At 48.6% G+C, this 17,496-nt stretch overlaps 7 protein-coding genes and 1 non-coding gene across 8 annotated transcripts; 4 read left to right on the top strand and 4 right to left on the bottom strand.

Moving 5' to 3' along the window:
- Positions 1–321: 321 nt before the first annotated feature.
- On the top strand, positions 322–4,215 carry F9C07_8982 (putative tubulin-specific chaperone D; the record flags this gene model as incomplete). The annotated part of the gene is made up of 6 exons (XM_071511848.1): positions 322–495; positions 581–3,089; positions 3,136–3,418; positions 3,468–3,812; positions 3,863–4,028; positions 4,081–4,215. The coding sequence occupies 6 exons, from the start codon at positions 322–324 to the stop codon at positions 4,213–4,215; spliced, it is 3,612 nt and encodes a 1,203-aa protein (XP_071364594.1).
- Positions 4,216–4,379: 164 nt separating this feature from the next.
- F9C07_t191 lies at positions 4,380–4,450 on the bottom strand. Its single transcript has one exon. It is a non-coding gene; the product is annotated as a tRNA-Gly (tRNA).
- F9C07_1701899 (U1 small nuclear ribonucleoprotein usp102) lies at positions 4,406–5,786 on the top strand. The gene is made up of 4 exons (XM_071508323.1): positions 4,406–4,636; positions 4,706–4,712; positions 4,785–5,091; positions 5,193–5,786. Exons 1-4 carry the CDS (start codon positions 4,590–4,592, stop codon positions 5,585–5,587), a joined length of 756 nt encoding a protein of 251 aa, XP_071364593.1. The 5' UTR covers positions 4,406–4,589; the 3' UTR covers positions 5,588–5,786.
- An 85-nt stretch (positions 5,787–5,871) lies between these two features.
- On the bottom strand, positions 5,872–7,051 carry F9C07_2234667 (vacuolar H+-ATPase V1 sector, subunit D; the record flags this gene model as incomplete). Its single annotated transcript, XM_041286551.1, has 8 exons — positions 5,872–6,095; positions 6,144–6,184; positions 6,235–6,244; positions 6,302–6,350; positions 6,403–6,728; positions 6,788–6,798; positions 6,858–6,970; positions 7,037–7,051. 8 exons carry the CDS (start codon positions 7,049–7,051, stop codon positions 5,872–5,874), a joined length of 789 nt encoding a protein of 262 aa, XP_041148152.1.
- Positions 7,052–7,128: 77 nt separating this feature from the next.
- Positions 7,129–10,721, top strand: F9C07_2165407 (mRNA splicing factor). The gene is made up of 5 exons (XM_041293279.2): positions 7,129–7,412; positions 7,471–7,587; positions 7,640–7,693; positions 7,750–9,761; positions 9,820–10,721. Exons 1-5 carry the CDS (start codon positions 7,323–7,325, stop codon positions 10,094–10,096), a joined length of 2,550 nt encoding a protein of 849 aa, XP_041148151.1. The 5' UTR covers positions 7,129–7,322; the 3' UTR covers positions 10,097–10,721.
- On the bottom strand, positions 10,722–12,720 carry F9C07_2285297 (uncharacterized protein). The gene is made up of 2 exons (XM_041293273.2): positions 11,178–12,720; positions 10,722–11,128 (listed from the first exon to the last, which is right to left on the bottom strand). The coding sequence occupies exons 1-2, from the start codon at positions 12,004–12,006 to the stop codon at positions 10,854–10,856; spliced, it is 1,104 nt and encodes a 367-aa protein (XP_041148150.1). The 5' UTR covers positions 12,007–12,720; the 3' UTR covers positions 10,722–10,853.
- Positions 12,721–12,767: 47 nt separating this feature from the next.
- On the bottom strand, positions 12,768–14,386 carry F9C07_2165401 (uncharacterized protein). The gene is made up of 5 exons (XM_071509322.1): positions 14,029–14,386; positions 13,782–13,884; positions 13,382–13,725; positions 13,214–13,311; positions 12,768–13,152 (listed from the first exon to the last, which is right to left on the bottom strand). Exons 2-5 carry the CDS (start codon positions 13,843–13,845, stop codon positions 13,149–13,151), a joined length of 510 nt encoding a protein of 169 aa, XP_071364592.1. The 5' UTR covers positions 13,846–13,884; positions 14,029–14,386; the 3' UTR covers positions 12,768–13,148.
- Positions 14,387–15,161: 775 nt separating this feature from the next.
- On the top strand, positions 15,162–17,102 carry F9C07_8977 (choline dehydrogenase; the record flags this gene model as incomplete). Its single annotated transcript, XM_041286549.1, has 1 exon — positions 15,162–17,102. The coding sequence occupies one exon, from the start codon at positions 15,162–15,164 to the stop codon at positions 17,100–17,102; it is 1,941 nt and encodes a 646-aa protein (XP_041148149.1).
- Between the last annotated feature and the right edge of the window lie 394 nt (positions 17,103–17,496).

Genomic DNA, 17,496 nt, shown 5'->3' with positions numbered 1-17,496 from the left:
TCGTTACATGGTGTTTCCTCAAAATCTTCAACCGTAGTCTATTATTTCTCCCTGGATATATATCGCGTACGCTGTGGAGATGCTAGGTTACGAACCACGTTTAATCTCCCTTGACATGTAGTTATGCGTAAGTATACTCATTTATAACTACACCTAGACTGAATATATTCAGGTATACTTATCCCCACCGTTATTGGAAGCTTCTATGGTCGAGGGCCTCATACAGGTCACATGACCTGATACAATGTTGACCGATTCCCCGCGGTTTAGATTATTGACATTTGCCCCCAAAATATCCAGCGCTCCTGGCGCAATTTCATCATGGATGCAATAGAAGATAAAGAAGTTAAACTACAGCGTGCTTCTGGCGACTTGGTGACGGAATTTTCAGAGAAACTGCCCTCTCTGCTCTGGAAGCCACGAACGGAGAAAGGACATGCGCGAGTCCCACGAAGATGGACACAAGCTGCTAAGACTGAGAGACTAGTTGGTCTTGTAAGTTGACAATACCCCCTCAATAAGCTGGAGAAAATGTTAAATGTACTGAGTTGCTGTTCGCTAATACGAATTCTTGCTACAGCTGGAGCCTTTTCAAGAATGGCCTCAGCTGTTGGATCCACATCTTCAAACGCTGCTGCCACCTCTGGTCGATGCTTTCTTAGCCTACCTACTAAAGCACCGCGATCAGTATAAGTCAGATAAGCCACAGCAGCAACAAGCACTTTATCCCTTGCCAAGGGCGATATGTAGGCTCCTTTACACTTTTTGCAAAGTGCGTGGGGTCAAGGTTATTAGCAGGTTCTTGAACAATGAGCCGAAGTACCTTGACCCTTTACTCAGGGCTTTTATCGAATGGGATACAGTATGCCAAGATGATTCAGAGATGGGTTTGTCAGAGGACATTCCTCGACGACTTGTTTGGGAGGAACGCTACGTGATGTTGATTTGGCTCTCGCACTTGTTGCTCGCTCCTTTCGATTTGGCGTCCATGTCATCAGATGATATTCCTGTGCCATACGAAAATCTGGGTCAGCTTAGACCCTTACCGGCTGAGGTGCCAACAGTCTCTAGGTCTCTTCTCTCAGTATCGTTGAACTATGTCAATGCCTCTGGAAAAGAGCGTGAGGCTGCCACAGTGGTTCTCGCACGTCTTGTACTGCGGCGGGACATGCAGGCCGTCGGCCTGCTCACTAATGTAACAGACTGGGCATTTTCCATTGTACAACCCACAGGAAATTCTGAGCCGCCATCTGTCTATACTTGCATCGGTGTTCTTTCTTTCCTCGCTCGCTTAGGTGCTTCAGGTCAGGTTGAGGACTTTGCTCCCTTGATCGTGCCTGTGTTCGAGAAGACGTTACAAACTGCTCAGGGAAACTCAGAAATTTCCCAGCTCATTCAAACATCTGCATTGGCGCGGAAAATCATCATCAAAATCCTCCGTACTATGACAATTATGGCTCTGAAGCTTAGCGAAAGAGCAAATAGCCCGCTGTCGGACGATAAGATATCTTCCATTTTGGAAGATAGTATTGACCATTTTCTGGTGGCTCTGGCTGACAAAGATACGCCTGTGCGATTCGCTGCGAGTAAAGCAATCAGTATCATTACTTTGAAGCTAGATCTGGATATGGGTACCGAGGTTATAGAGGCAGTTACTGGTTCATTGGAGGAGAACATTCTCTATGAAAACAGTGACGGCACCATAATAACGCCGTTTGAAGCACGCAGGATTGGAATGAACAATACCAAAAGAAATCTGAGCGCGGTTGATGCTCAAAGATGGCAGGGTCTCATACTAACATTGGGTCATTTGCTGTTTCGCCGTGCTCCTCCGACTAACCAACTTCTTAATATACTGCAACCACTCGTTTCTGGACTCGACTTCGAGCAGAGATCCTCGACTGGAAGCTCTGTCGGCACTGGCGTGCGTGATGCTTCATGTTTCGGTATATGGGCTCTATCTCGGAAGTACACAACCCAGGAGCTGCTCGCACTGGACGCACAGACAATAAGTACATCTACGAGCCAGAAGGAGTCCAGCATATTACAGATGCTGGCTACCGAGTTGATATGTGCCGCTTGTGTGGACCCGTCGGGCAATATTCGGAGAGGTGCTTCTGCTGCTTTGCAGGAATTAATTGGTCGTCATCCTAACACAATCGTCGAAGGTATTCCGTTAGTACAGGTGGTGGATTACCATGCCGTGGCACGTCGTTCACGAGCGATGATTGATGTTGCAAAATCTACGGTGGACTTAAGCCATCAATACTGGAGTCCTCTTGTTGAGTCATTGATGCACTGGAGAGGGATCGGTTCACCAGACGCTGAATCGAGAAGACAGGCAGCAAACGCGATAGGGGTCCTGAGTACCCAGGAATCCTACAAGACAATGAAGACAATCCTTCAGCGACTGCTCAAGAAACTCTCCAGCCTCCCTCGAGGTGATATTGAAACGAGACATGGGTGTTTCTTGGCCCTCGCAGCCACAGTAAACGCATTTAATTCTTATCAAGAAACACCAAGTGAGAACAAAGACTCCTGCGAGGCCTTGGAGGTAACCGCGCAAATACAGCAACTTTGGGATATTTTCAATTCCCCGCTTGGCCCCACAAAAGAGGACTTGACGCTCCAAGTTCGACGTCCGGAATTAAGTGCTGAAGCATCATCATGTCTGGTGTACTCACTCTCTAGAACGGCTTCTTTAACCAAAAATTCCCCTCATTCTCAGCCACAAATTAATCTGCTTGATAAAGCCCGAGAAACCCTCTTACTCTGCATTTCTCGAAGCGAAGACATTGTGATAGAAACTTCTTCAGATGCTATATCGGAGTTGTTCCCTCTTCTACCGTCATCGAAACAAGAGGAGACGATAAATGGCTGGTTCTCATACATTCATTCTACTTGGAAGTTACCGACTGGCCGCGGCCAGATCTCAGTCCTTGGTGCTATATTCAAGCAAGTGAGACCTGAAGACGACCTAAGGCAGTCAATCATCAAGGAACTGTTACAGTGTGCCGGAAAAGAAGAATTGATTGAGAAGCGAGTAGTAGCTGTAAAGAGTTTGGCCAATGGCGTTCTGCCGCATATTGGTACGTGAATCCTAATGCACAGTGAACGACGCTGACCATGTTGCAGATACAACGGATGCTATCTCAAACCATCTTATCGAGTTCTTGAATGATTACACGACAGATAGACGAGGAGATATTGGGTCATTGATAAGACTGGAGGCAATCCAAGCTGCCACGGTAGTCCTCCAAAAAGAATCCGGTTCTGCAACTCGCAACCCCCGAGTCCAGAGTATTGTCGGTTGTTTATGTCGACTTGCAGCAGAGAAGCTAGACAAAGTCCGCCTTCAAGCTTGGATTTGCTTGCAGGGCTTCTGGAAGTCAACCGACGATTTTCCACCCTTACAGAGGTGGGTGTATATCACACGAATATCTCAGATTCATCGCTGACTATATCAGACAATATGAACATTTCAGTCACGTATCCCTGCCTGACTACTTCCTTCAACTCTTTGAGTTGCAAGCCATCGACTGGCTGCGCCTGCCATTATTCCAAGGAATTGCGACTTCCGCAGTTGCTGGGGCAGAGGGACTCGTTCGCTCAAGCCGTTTGGCTCTGGTGCAGCGTATCAATAAGTATGAGGCTGAACAGCGGCAAGACATAGTGACCTCCATTATCAAAGATCTCATGGTTGCACTGAGCGATAACCTGCAAGATGACCGCTACGCTATCCCGGTGCTGGAGTTTTTGGCTTTCTTGCTAGATAGCTATGTCAGCTCCATCCCCCAACCTTCAGAGTCAAGGTTAGTTTTTCTCAATCCGCCGAATTGAGATAACTTCTCACAGTCCAAAGCTATAGGAAATTGTTTATTCTTGTCCAGAAGGCACATTTCAAATCGTCCAACATAGCGAGATTGGAAGCTGCAATCAAAGTGTATGCGCCCTTGTCAAGGCTGGAGCCACTACGAGCGGATGTGTTGAAAAAGATGACCTCAATGCTTCTGCATCCTTTTCCACGGGTACGTCTGTTCAACTTAGCAGAGATGGAATGTTGCGTTAACGGGCATATAGGTTCGAAATGCTGTTGCAGAATACCTGTTTATGGAGACTATGTTAGAGTCGGTGAAGGCTGAAGACTGGACAAGACAGCCCAAGGAACTGAAAAGTCAGGTTGAAGATGTGAGGAAGGAGTTGGCTTGTAAATAGACCATGTCGCCTTATAGATCAGATACTTGTCATCGAAGAATATGTGAAATGATGCTATAAAACTAGGCAGCCTGTACATCTATTTTTAAGAAAGCGAAGCAAAGAACAAGACGATAGCTGACTTGTGCCGCGTAACAAGAAAAACGAACAAAAAAAGAAAGCAGTGCATCATCCGTGAATCGAACACGGGCCTCATCGATGGCAACGATGAATTCTACCACTAGACCAATGATGCTTCTTATGAGAAGAACAGCAGCATTTTCAATAAATTATACTGGAGCTTTTGCTCCAAGCCGAATACTCCATCTTCAGAGTTCCGCAACCCGATTAATCGCAATTACAACACCAGCTCGACGAGCTCTACAGTCGCAAACATGGCGTCAATGACTGCGCCTGCAAACAGCATTCCCCCCAACTCCACGTAAGCCCCAAGCTTCTCTCTCCCATTTAAACCCCCAATAAGCAGAGAATACTAACCCAACAACCACAGAGTCTATGTACAATCCCACCCATCACACCCTCCAGCTAAATACCAAGTGCCCACCCACTAACACCCAGCTCCCGCCCAGGTCCGCAACCTCGAAGAACGAGTCAAAGTCGACCAGCTGAAAGAAGCGCTTGAAGAAATCTTCTCGGAATATGGCAACGTCATCGACATCGTCGCGAAGACTAACCTGAAGGCCAAGGGCCAGGCGTTTATCGTCTTCGATAGTGTTGAGTCGGCTTCGAATGCCATTGATGAGATTAATGGGTTCGAGCTCTTTGATAAGCCGATGGTGCTGGATTTCGCGAAAACGAGGAGCGATGCGACAGTTTTGAGGGAAGGTGGAGAGGATGAGTTGGAGGCTCATAAGAGGAGGAGGTTGGCTGAGAAAGGTTCGTTTTTTTCTCTCTTTTGGGTCTTGTTATCTACGTTCTTCTGTGGATATATTAGGGTGTTTTTCTGTTGCCTGGTTCGAGGCTAATGAGGTAAACAGAGCGCAAACAAGCTCACGAGGCTCTCGAAGCTCAAAAGAAGCTCAAGCGTCCCCCCGGCGCCCCCGACTCTACGCGTCCGGCCAAAACCGCCAAGGGAGCTGGTCTCAAGCCCACCAGCGGTGCGACGGCGGCTGTCATCCCGGACGAGTATCTCCCTCCCAACAAGATTCTGTTCCTGCGGGACCTCCCCGACACGGCGGACCAGGAGAGTCTTACTGCTGTTTTTGGACGCTTCGAGGGATTCCAGGAGGTCAGATTGGTGCCGGGCAGAAAGGGAATTGCGTTCGTCGAGTACGAGAACGAGTCTGGCGCTATCAGTGCCAAGGAGGCTACCTCGGGGATGCCTATGGGGGAGAGTGGCAAGCCGATTCGGGTTACTTACCAGAGACAATAAGCTGCGCGGATGTAGTTCGGGCAATTGTGAGCAACTTGTTCTGGCGTTGGGGCGGGGTTTATCTGTTTTATTATATTGATTGGAATTCGATACAGAGCTTGAGCTTCCCCTCATGGGCTTTTATTCTTATTTTTCGTGTCTTTTCTCTGTGGAGATTGGCATTGTAACAAGTGAGATACAGGAAGGTGAAAATAGCAAATGAATGATACCAATGACAGCTACATGCTAGAAAGTATAGTAGATACAGGGACAGAGGAAGTAAATGAAAAGAAAGGGGAATAAAATTAGAAAATGACATCTGCATCTTCTTGCTCTCCGAGGACATCGGGGGCGTCAGGTGCTTCCTTTTCTGGTTCCAATGCCTTTTGGCCCTCCTTCTCTTGGGCGGCTGCCCGGCGGGCCTCCATCTCGGCGTCTGCGGCGGCAATATCGCGCTGCTTCTTATTTGATACCTTCTTAAGTCGGTAGAACTCTTCTCTATCAACTTCGTCGAGTTCGGACATAATGTCTAGTTTATGTTAGTTGCGAACCAAAGCGGATACCCGAAGTCACTAACATTTGATGGTGTTCTCGGTCCGGGGAATGATAACATGCTCACTGGACAAGTTAGTTTGTGAATTCCTGGTTTACTACAAGAAGTGCCTTACATTGCGTTTACTGTGAACGAAATTAGTTAATTAAGCATCAACCTGCACGTAGTAATAGAGTACTCACCTCTCCGATTAACAACCTTGATCACCTCGTCTAGAATAACGAACGCAGTCTAGTTACTGGTGTCAGAGATGAACTATAAGTGGCTAGCTTTCACACTGTACCTGCAAGCTTGCAAGTTCAACCAAGGTTTCGACCGCGCGAGCGTACGTCTCTCGAGACCGTTGAACTTGTTGACCTCCTTTTCCGAGACCAGTTAAGCCGAAATCATTGATTCCTTCCTCCGTGTAGCTCTCGAAGTGAGGCAGGAGGACACCGGAGACGTTATCTTGTTTGGCGCGTACACGGAATCGTGCTTGCTTGGCGGATTCTTGAATCTGGTAGCCGATATCGCCTCCAACGGCATAGCTCACTTCGGCCAAAGAAAACGCGGCAATCTGCATGACTCTCCCCATCTTCTGTTTGGCTTCATCGATACGTCGAGTAATCTCTGGCTTGCCATGTTAGTTTAATATTATGTGGGGAAATGCGCTCATGATGTCCACTTACCCCGGAAACGCCTGTAGTTCATGACATCTGAGTATGTGCATTACAACTGATTTTTGCGTAGCGAACTTACTTGGTCAACGCCTCACTCTTCCGCTTTAGCAAGCTGTGTCCGGTTTCCGCGCCCTTCAGTTTACTCTTCATTAACCCCAGCGACTGGCGAGTCGGGAAGACTGCCTCGCGGCCCTAGGTGAGGAAAAAACATCAACAGTGGGTCCACACGAAGACCTGGAGCAAAAAGGACAGACATACTACTGCACCCGACATGGCTAATAGACCCAAGGAGCACGATCAGCTTGACTTGAGAGGCCACGACAGGGAGCGGCGTAGATGACGATAGGCGATAATGGAGGAGGAGCTTGGACCACCTGCGGCCCGCATGATAGCAGGTCACGTGGACCCTGCACAACTTCATCTCTGCAGTCTCTCAGGCGGCTATCATCCAACGCGACGAGAAAGCTCTCCAATTCATGCTACACCCCTTTCTTCGGACTCTGTGTTGACCGTGTGAGCCGATCCCGCTCGACTGAGTGGCGACATGCCAGGGACACTCCTGCCCCCGAGATCTCACCGGCAACACGCGCAAATGGATCGCACGTCGGCCTCAGGGCCGGACCTCTACTTGATAGTGAGTTGTGGCGTCGGAATTTGATAGGACAAAGGCTAACTGCACCATCTGTTCACAGGCCGACCAGGATACTGTATATGAGCAGGATCTCCTTCGGGACACCGGCAGTATCAAACCATGGCTTGCTTATATCGAATATAAGCATCAGCATGGGACGCTCTACGAGCAGGCTTTTGTATGTTTCAGTTGCGATGGACCTTGCTGGACGTGCTGCTAATCAATCGCAGGTTATGGAGCGTGCTTGCAAGCAGCTCCCAAGATCTTACAAACTGTGGAAGATGGTACGCTGCTTCCTTCAGCCCCACCTTTTCGCATTGAAGTTTGCTGATTTTAGTAGTACTTGGAATTCCGCACGAAGCATCTTAAAGGTCGCAACCCCACTATATACCGACCCGAATACCAGAAGGTCAACGCACTTTTCGAGCGTGCCCTTATTCTCCTCAACAAAATGCCACGGATTTGGGAACTGTACCTCTCATTCCTACTTCAACAACCCCTCGTGACGCAAACTCGACGTACGTTCGACCGCGCACTACGAGCTCTACCGATCACTCAACATAACAGGATATGGAAGCTTTATAAGGCTTTCGCGCGTTCCGCTTCTGGCCAGACAGCCGTGAAAATCTGGGCTCGGTACATGCAGATCCACCCGGAGAACGCGGAGGAATACATTGAGCTTCTTGTGGAGATGGGACAGTATACGGAAGCTGTAAAGCGGTATATGGAGATACTCGACAACCCAAGATTCCAGTCTAAGGAGGGGAAGAGCCACTTCCAGCTGTGGACTGAAATGGTGGACTTGCTCGTGTCGAAGGCGAAGCAAATCGAAACTGGCCCGCATGTCGGCATTGATGTGGACGCTATTCTCCGCAGTGGAATCGACCGGTTCGCTGACCAGAGAGGGAAATTGTGGGCTGGATTAGCAACATATTGGATCACGAAGGGTAGTTTCGAAAAGGCTCGAGATACCTTCGAAGAGGGCATCACGACGGTCATGACGGTTCGCGACTTTACACTTATTTTCGACTCCTATGTCGAATTTGAAGAGTCAATTATTGGTAATTTGATGGAAGCAGCAGCTGTTCGTGCTGATAAAGGCCAATCCGATGAAGAGGCAGATTTCGATCTCGATCTCCGAATGCTGAGGTTCGAACAGCTCATGGACCGCCGGCCATTCCTGGTCAATGATGTATTGCTACGACAGAACCCTAACAATGTCATCGAGTGGGAGAAGAGGGTTGCTTTGTGGGGTGACAACAAACAAGAAATCGTCAACACTTACACGGCAGCCATCGCGGCTATAAGCCCTAAGAAGGCTCATGGCAAGTTCTCCGAGCTCTGGGTCAACTACGCTAAATTCTACGAGAGCGGAGGAGATCTGGATACAGCTAGGGTAATCTTTGAGAAGGCTGTGAAGGTCCCCTTCAAATCGGTTGCTGAGCTCGCCGAGACGTGGTGTGAATGGGCTGAAATGGAACTCCGCGGCGAGAACTTCGATAAAGCCGTTGAGGTTATGGCGAAAGCAACGCAAGCGCCGAAGAAATCAACAGTCGACTACTTCGATGAGAACCTTTCGCCTCAGCAACGAGTTCACAAGAGCTGGAAATTGTGGAGTTTCTACGTTGATTTGGTTGAAAGCGTCGCGTCGTTGGAAGAGACAAAGAAGGTTTACGAGAGGATTTTCGAGCTACGCATCGCCACGCCCCAAACTGTGGTCAACTATGCCAATCTTTTGGAGGAGCACAAGTACTTCGAGGATTCATTCAAGGTTTACGAGCGAGGTTTAGATCTCTTCAGCTACCCGGTTGCATTCGAGCTTTGGAACCTCTACTTGACTAAAGCTGTTGATCGGAAGATTGGTATTGAAAGATTACGAGACCTCTTCGAACAGGCCCTGGATGGATGTCCTCCCAAGTTTGCCAAGCCGCTCTATCTAATGTATGGCAATCTTGAAGAGGAACGTGGATTAGCCCGCCACGCCATGCGTATCTACGAGCGTGCTACTCGTGCGGTGTCCGACGAGGACAGATTCGAGATGTTTGAGTTCTACATTACCAAATCCGCGTCGAACTTTGGATTACCTTCTACAAGACCAATCTACGAACGTGCTATTGCGGCATTGCCTGATCAAGAAGCCAAGGAGATGTGCCTCAAATTTGCAGAAATGGAACGACGACTTGGCGAAATCGACCGAGCCCGCGCAATCTATGGCCACGCTTCTCAGTTCTGCGACCCCCGGACGAACGCTCCTTTCTGGCAGAAATGGGAGGCATTCGAAGTTCAACATGGCAACGAAGATACCTTCAAGGAGATGCTTCGTATCAAGAGAAGTGTTCAAGCACAGTACAAGTATGTACTCTCTTTTAAGTTGACAACGCTATGGATCAAAGCTAACATTATTGGACAGCACCGACGTCAACTTCATCGCCTCCCAGGCTATTGCTCGCAGCCAACAGCGGGCTCAAGACGGCGACGAAAAGGGCGCCGAGGAAGGAGATGTGGATGGTTCGACAGCAGACGCTATGGCAGCCCTGGAACGACAAGCGCGTGCTCCTGTGGGCTTTGTCGCTGCCAGCACAGGCCCCGAGGGTGGAAACCGACCTCCACCACCTGGCCAAGAGCAGCCAGCTGCTCCTGCGAACCCTGACGCTATTGACCTGGACGAAGATATGGATGCCGAGTAAAATACCTTGCGATTGCTACTGTTGTTTTCCTACCATGGCTTTGGATAGTTGCGCTGGCCGAGTTATCTCAATTATCATCGAACTGATGCATGAATATCACACTCCTTTGCTGTTTCCCTTGTAACAATTATTGTCCTGATATCTCCCCGTGGCCTTTTTTTACTTTTTCTTTTTTGGGCTGACTCTCGGGAGCTCGCTATTCTCAGCACTTACGTGAATCATCTCTATCTTTTACTTTTCCTTTGTTTGTGTTATTAACACCATTCGTCTTGGTGGTCTGTGAGATACCTTCGATGGCGTTTTCTGTAGACGGAATGGATATCTCATTCTGGTGCTCTGCGGAGTGTCTTCCCTCTATCTGTCTGTACCTATATGAACCGGTTAATCTCGCGTATCAGTAACCTTCCTTTTCGTTGAAGAGTATTCGAGAGACTTTTGCCCAGTGCTTATCATGAGGGTTGTCTACTCGGTTGTTTGATTTTACCTTAATACGGAATGGCATACTATATGCCTAGTAACCTCGCTTGATCCAACCAACTAAGTACTCATATGTATTGCATTGCTTCGATAGGAGTATGAAAACGCATGAACATTAACAATGATAAATGAAACTTTAAGCAAGATAGAAAGCAACATCAATAGACCCCGTAACGTAGATATCGCTTCAAAACTTCAGGAATGTGAAAACAAGAGCAACGAGAACCCGAGAGAGGAGATTGACTAAGTAAGCCGCATAAAGCAAGCTTAATGGAGACTATTACCATGAGTTTACCGGGTCATTCATTACCTCGGCCTTTAAAGCGTCGCTGACCTCAGTAAGGAGGGCATTCCTGAAAGCTGTGTAGCTTGCCTGTAGTTCCAGAATACCCACATCGTCCATGAACCCGATAAGATAGTCTTCCGGATAGCCAGTGCGCCGAAGATTCGTGATAAAGCGTGCAAAACGCTCCTCAAACTTTGATGTGTAGGTCTTGTGCTTCGAGGCCAAGATAGTAGCGTGCGCGTTCACCAGTTCGATCGTGTGCTGGTCCTCTGTGCATCTGGTTAGCTAACACCGTGATGAGGGGTTCTAGTCACTTACTCAACACTGAAGGAACAGCATGCGGATCTACTCCATACAGATCCACGAAGACATCGTAGTCCTTCCGCTCCCCTGAGATATACAGCTCGCTGTCAGCCATGACGTCCCCACTCGCGACTTTGGTGCTTGCATGGACAAGATGTTCGCATTCATCTAGAGTCAGAGCACGTTGAAGCTTCTGGCACTTGTAGAGTGAGAGGAAGCAATTCCTTGATGGAATTAAATCGTCCCTTCCCCCTACGAGCTCCTTAACCTTCATGGTTAGCTGAGTATTCTCGGCCAATAGATCAGCCAACCTCGCCTGAAGACATTTCACCTGGTCGCGTAACTCATCGGCTTCAACGTTAGTCTCAGTCAAAGCAACCTCGTCCCCGAGTCCTGAATCATCATGCGCACGCCCCAACCCCCACGAATCTTCAGCTGTCCACTCGTGCCCGAGTCCTGAATCACCGTTCACATTCTCCAGCTCCGGCATTTCATCCTCTTCCGTCCACGAGTGTTCGCAGTAGGCATCTTGACAGCCATCATCCTCTACAGCCTGCCCCAAGTATTCGTCATTCGGGTCCGCTGGCCAGCCAGATTTATTATAGGTATCGTCCTGACCAGTTCCTCCGAACTCACTTGTCGCGTGGTATGTTTCATTCTGCTTGAGCAACTTGTCAAGCTTCTCGTTCATCTGTTCCACCTTTTGGCGCAGTTTGTCGGTCTCACTGGCCCTATTTGAGATTTCCACGCCCCAAGAGTTTCCGGGTGTGGGATTAAAGCCGTCTGCCAATGGGGACTCAGATTTGATTGTTTTCGAGGTCTTTTCTGCTACTCTGAGAGTCATTTTGTTCTCGTTTGTTTAGGGATGCTGTGGACTGGAGTGTTGAAGATGGTTCTTGGAGGTATGGGTTCGAGAAGGAGTTGCTGTTTCTTTAAGTCAATCTCATGACTGGTCGTGATAGAAGAAGGTTGAGTTTGACTGGGGATATATGAAGGAAAGAGGGAAGAAGATGTGAGAGGGGAGAGGAGAAGAAAAGGCAATGGCTTTACTGATGATATCCAAGGATACTCCACGTTACTACAATACTATCTTTGTTCAGACAGAGATCAGTGGGATGGGACAGGGTCAGTTCACAAGCAACTGAATGTATGAAAACTCAAGTATGAGATCAAGGCAGAGGAAGAAAGTCTTCTAAAAATCTCAGAGTGATATCCATGGTCTGCCAAAATGGCTGCGCATGTACCCAGCCTTTATAGACAACGGTGGGTCTTTGATTGCAGCCATCATCTAAGGTAATGAAGGGGTAGTCCGTGTGAATCAACTAATTGAATAGTAGATGAAGGTTATATTCCTGCGAAGAGTGAGTATAGACCAGCCGAGTCATGACAGGTAACAATGTCAGTGAAAAGGATATCACATTCACCAGGCCTGACAAAGAGATCCCCATCAGGTGACTGCCTATTTTGATACTCCTTAACTGCCCTAACGGCATACAAGAAATGTCCACCATTAGAAAATATTGTGACTTGCGAATAACAGAAGGATGCTGTATCTTCGTTTTTCATCATGTGTCACGCCTTGAGTGATCTTGCGTTAAGTTTGCAATAAAAGAGTGTCATCTGGCACTTGTTTCGTATCTAACATCTTTGTTGAGAATTAGTGATCAATTATGAGCTTCATGTGGAGTTAATGTGTTATCCTTAGTTATGGTGTAGGTCGAAGATTAGTGCAGCATACTAGGTCAGAGTATCTCTCTTACGACTCGGGAGACGATATCAAAAACAAAAGATTCATCATGTTCCCCCCGAATCCAGGAATGACTGAAGTTATACGACTACCAACCTGGTATTATCTACAGCAGAAGCATAAATAATCGAGCCCTGCTTTATACCCCGATCAGAGAACCACAGGCCTTCAGGAAAGAATGCTGCAGTAGCGCCCAGCACCACCGTAGACCTCCGGCTGGAAACCCCCCAAACCCATTGTTACCTGGACTATGTCAAACAAGCCCTCGCACTACGTATTTTAGTATGGAGTAGTATGCGCCTACCATCTGCAAACACAGTGTGCCTTATGGACATTACAGTGACACCAATGGTAGGGGGTGCAGAAGCAAAGCCCATAGGTGCAGGTCCCATCGCATTGTTTCTAAAGCAGGTATTGTGAGTACTGGGACTGGATATGTTTAAGAATAGAAGGTCTTGTTGGTAGGACATACTTGTCTCTGCTCAACCTGGAGGGCATCCTCTCGATCGAAGGGGCTGGTGGTCTCTAGAAGAGCTGTAGGCGTGGGAGTGGGGGGTAGGGGTAGGAACATTGTTACTGGTAGTACTGTCATGAGTAAAGGTCTGCGGAAAGAAACCCAGTACACTCTTGAGATATAGACTGAGTATGGCGAGGAGAGCGACAGAAGTCTTGATAGAAGGCATACTACTCGGGAGTTGGAGTATCTTGCTTTGTTTGGATCGAGGCAGAGTGTGTTTAGTAGTGATACAAGTGTTGATGGGCAGAGAAAGACAGGAAGAGAGAAGAAAGCAAGGCCGAAGAGTGTTGAAGATATATCTATGCCCCAATATTAGGACATAGTCAAGTGTCGCATTTGCATTAGCAGTGAGTACCCGTTATTTCACTCGGCGCAGTCAATGAATACAACGCTTGAAGCACAGTATATCCTCTTGCCATTCATACTTGGGTATAGATTAATTCGCCTAAAGCAATTCACTATGAAGTAAATAAGCCTTTCAAAGCTCCAAGTCTGGAATATATTCCTTCGGTGAAATGAGTGATGAAACGACACCACATATCAAAGAGTAAGCCATTCATCTATTCATCCCAGATGGACTCAACTTAAAGGGATGCACTCACAGTATCCCAGGAAACTTAATCGTATTTGTCTGTATCAGTCGGAGCGTGGTTCGAGGAATGTGAAGACCTCCCTATATCGCTTGCTGCGCGTGGGTGGTACTAGGAAAATAGAAAAATAGAGTAAAATTGCTGTTGGCATTCCCGCCCCCTCAGATATCTATCGGAAGAAAAGAGAATATTGTAATTGCCAGCGATAACGTAATCACCTGGAAATCTGAATGAAAATGGCTTGGGGTTGCATGTATACAAACCCGACATATTAGCTATCTCGTGCTTTACATGTTGAAGAGAGGCGTTTTCATAGCACTAGACATCATTAATATGCCGCTCCACTTATTGAACTAAAGCCTTCCCTCGCTCTAGACTTGTCGATATTGGCTACAGGAGACAGACCCACCTAGTCGACGGAGTACTTCTAGCCTCGCTTAGAGCACTGATGCATGCGTATTGGCCGAGGTAGCTGAATGTTATGAGGCAAAAAAAAAAAAAAAAAAAAAAAAAAAAATACGAGCCTGCAGAGCTCATGACATGTGCTAATTAAAGAATATTTCTTCTTTTGGCACGGCTGAAGCCCGGGGATATATCGTTATATTGGCGATTTCTTCACCAAATTCCGTTACGGGAATGAACGCCGGCGCCACACTTAAGCACTTTGCCGATCGACATCTAAACCACACCTTGGCAATGATTAACCGCAAATAACTTTCTATCAAACTGTCACTAGAGACCCTAAGGACAGGACTGTGAGCTGCTTAGGCAGCTTGATGATAAGGCATCGGTAAGACTCTTACGGAGTAAACGGCCAACCAAGAACCCCAGATGCGATCTGACCAGAGGAAGATGCTGGTTAGAAAAATGCAAGACTGTAGCGCACAGACAGGGGGAAGAATGATCCAGCCTTTTACGTACAATGTAAGAGTGGAGCCCACGAGGCGTTGTAGAGATCGGCTCTACTAGGGCTATGGCCGGCCAGTCTTGGTACGCTGCAACGAGCAGGGATCGGTATGCTTCCACTGATCAGCCATGTCTTGTCTCCCCTTTTGAGGGGTGACATGTCTTTTTCTTACCTATAAAAGAATCGTCCGAAGTCCGTCTCTCTCTGGAGCAACATGCACACTATCTGATTTTCAATCATGTTTGTTCGGCAGTTGTTGGGCCTTCTGGCCGTGGGCACTGGCCTGACGACGGCTGTCAATCTCACTGGATACGAATATGTGGTTGTGGGATCTGGAGCAGGTGGTGGCCCGTTAGCTGCTCGTCTGGCCCTTGCAGGACATAAGACGCTGCTGATCGAGGCTGGTGATGATCAGGGCCTGAACCTCAACTATTCTATTCCTGCCTACTCCGCAAAGGCCTCCGAGGATGAGGAGATGTCCTGGAACTTCTTTGTTCGTCATTACGCAGATGAAGAGAGACAGGCCCGGGACTATAAAACAAGCTACGAGACCCCGGATGGTGAAATATATACCGGTCTGAACCCACCAGAGGGCTCCACCATGAAGGGGACCCTCTATCCTCGTACGGGAACCCTAGGCGGTTGCACTGCGCATAATGCTCTGATCGCGATCTATCCTCATCAGTCCGACTTCGAATACATTGCCACCCTTACCGGTGATGGCTCCTGGTCTCCGGATAACATGCGCAAGTACTTTGCCAAGTTAGAGAACAACAACTACCTCCTCCCTGGACAGAAAGGCCATGGCTACGACGGCTGGCTCCATACCGAGACCGCCCCCCTCAGCCTGGTCTTGGAGGACCCCCAGCTTCTCAGCCTGCTCCTGGGCGGTGCCTTTGCTCTCGGTAACCATACAAACACGATCTTCAACGTTGGAACCCTTCTTGCCGGTGATGCGAATGCCGACAAGAAAACCCGCGATACCAAGCCGGGCTATTATCAGATCCCGATCTCGACCAACGACGCCCACCGGAACGGACCCCGTGAGTTCATTCTCGCTGTCCGCGATGCTAAGAACGATGATGGCAGCAAGAAATACCCATTGGACGTGCGCACCAACTGCTTTGTCACCAAGGTGACCTTCGACGAGTCTGAGAACCCACCCCGCGCTACCGGCGTCGAATTCCTCGATGGCCAGCACCTCTACCGCGCCAGCCCCCTCGCAAACGACTACTCCAAGGGAACACCAGGTACAGCGCAGGCCTCGCGCGAAGTCATCGTCGCCGGCGGCGTGTACAACTCTCCCCAACTCCTCAAACTGAGCGGTGTCGGCCCAGCCGAGGAGCTCCAGAAGTTCGGAATCAAGGTGATCTCCGACCTGCCGGGCGTGGGAACCAACCTGCAGGATCACTACGAGATCACCGTGCAGGGCCACGTTCCCAAGGACTGGGCCGTCCTGGACGGCTGCACCTTCAGCGAGAATGGCGAAGCCGACCCCTGCATCGACCGATGGGAAACCCCTACCCCCATCCTGAAAGACCGGGGCATCTACTCCTCCTCCGGACTGGCGGCGACAATGTTCTATAAGAGCAGCGTCACGGCCGACGACTCCTACGATGTGTTTGTCTTCGGTGGCCCAGTCAATTTCCGTGGTTACTTCCCCAACTATAGTATCAATGCCACCAGTGAGCATGATTGGTTTACCTGGGCTATCTTGAAAGGTCATCCCCGTAACTCCGCGGGGAGTGTCACTCTCCGGTCTGCTGATCCGCTTGATATGCCCGATATCGTCTTCAACTACTTCGACACTGGTGTGGGCGACTATGATGCTGATTTGCAGGCGCTGTATGAGGCCGTTGAGCTCAGTCGTGAGGCGTTTGATCGTCAGCTCGTGGAGGTCACTGAGGTGCTCCCCGGTGCTGATGTGAAGACCAAGGAGGATATCCAGCAGTATGCGAAGGATACAGCTTGGGGACACCACGCCTCTTGTACGTGCCCTATTGGTGCGGACGATGATCCGATGGCGGTCTTGGACGCGAAATTCCGGGTCCGTGGTGTCAGTGGGCTTCGAGTGGTTGATGCTTCGGTTTACCCCAAGATTCCTGGCACCTTCACGGCTGTCTCGACTTATATTGTCGCTGAGAAGGCGGCTGATGAGATTCTGTCTGAATTGAACTAGACTCTTTGAGTCTACAGTGTGGAGCGTGCTATGCATAGCACAACGTTGTATATACTGCGCAAGTAACATTCCTGTAATTATGAGTTTGGAAGTAGGTCTTATAATAACGCGAACATACCCAGGGGACATTGATTCCCATGGATCCCCTTTCTCCTTCTTAGGTAGCCTAACCTGTACGGTGACAGAAAAGACTCTGATGTGCTTCCAAAGGTTATTGTGTATGAGAATGAGAGCCTTTGTAGAACTAGAATGGAACAATGAGTCTCTGCCGAACTATTCTCACATCCATCAGTTTTGTGTTCCACGCAGTAAGGTTCTTCAAGTGGCCACTAGTAGGATAATTGACGGAATCGGCGCAAGGTAATGCTAAGGAGCTAATACAGAGTACTTGAAA

The sequence above is a fragment of the Aspergillus flavus genome, chromosome 5 (assembly GCF_009017415.1).
Source record: "Aspergillus flavus chromosome 5, complete sequence".
Lineage (NCBI taxonomy): Eukaryota > Fungi > Ascomycota > Eurotiomycetes > Eurotiales > Aspergillaceae > Aspergillus > Aspergillus flavus.
Note: the sequence above shows the minus strand (reverse complement) of the source record. Positions and strands in the feature narration are given on the sequence as shown.

Bases quoted from the DNA above. Each gene is read 5' to 3' on its own strand.
- F9C07_2165401 (XM_071509322.1), bottom strand. From the start codon at position 13,845: ATGGCAAGAGGATATACTGTGCTTCAAGCGTTGTATTCATTGACTGCG. The intron at 13,726-13,781 runs GTACTCACTGCT...ATTGGGGCATAG, and splicing joins TGCGCCGAGTGAAATAACGG to ATATATCTTCAACACTCTTC. The intron at 13,312-13,381 runs GTATGTCCTACC...TACCTGCTTTAG, and splicing joins TCCAGGTTGAGCAGAGACAA to AAACAATGCGATGGGACCTG.
- F9C07_2165407 (XM_041293279.2), top strand. From the start codon at position 7,323: ATGCCAGGGACACTCCTGCCCCCGAGATCTCACCGGCAACACGCGCAA. The intron at 7,413-7,470 runs GTGAGTTGTGGC...ATCTGTTCACAG, and splicing joins GGCCGGACCTCTACTTGATA to GCCGACCAGGATACTGTATA. The intron at 7,588-7,639 runs GTATGTTTCAGT...AATCAATCGCAG, and splicing joins CGCTCTACGAGCAGGCTTTT to GTTATGGAGCGTGCTTGCAA.
- F9C07_1701899 (XM_071508323.1), top strand. From the start codon at position 4,590: ATGGCGTCAATGACTGCGCCTGCAAACAGCATTCCCCCCAACTCCAC. The intron at 5,092-5,192 runs GTTCGTTTTTTT...TGAGGTAAACAG, and splicing joins GAGGAGGTTGGCTGAGAAAG to AGCGCAAACAAGCTCACGAG.
- F9C07_2285297 (XM_041293273.2), bottom strand. From the start codon at position 12,006: ATGACTCTCAGAGTAGCAGAAAAGACCTCGAAAACAATCAAATCTGAG. The intron at 11,129-11,177 runs GTAAGTGACTAG...CCAGATGCACAG, and splicing joins TGCTGTTCCTTCAGTGTTGA to AGGACCAGCACACGATCGAA.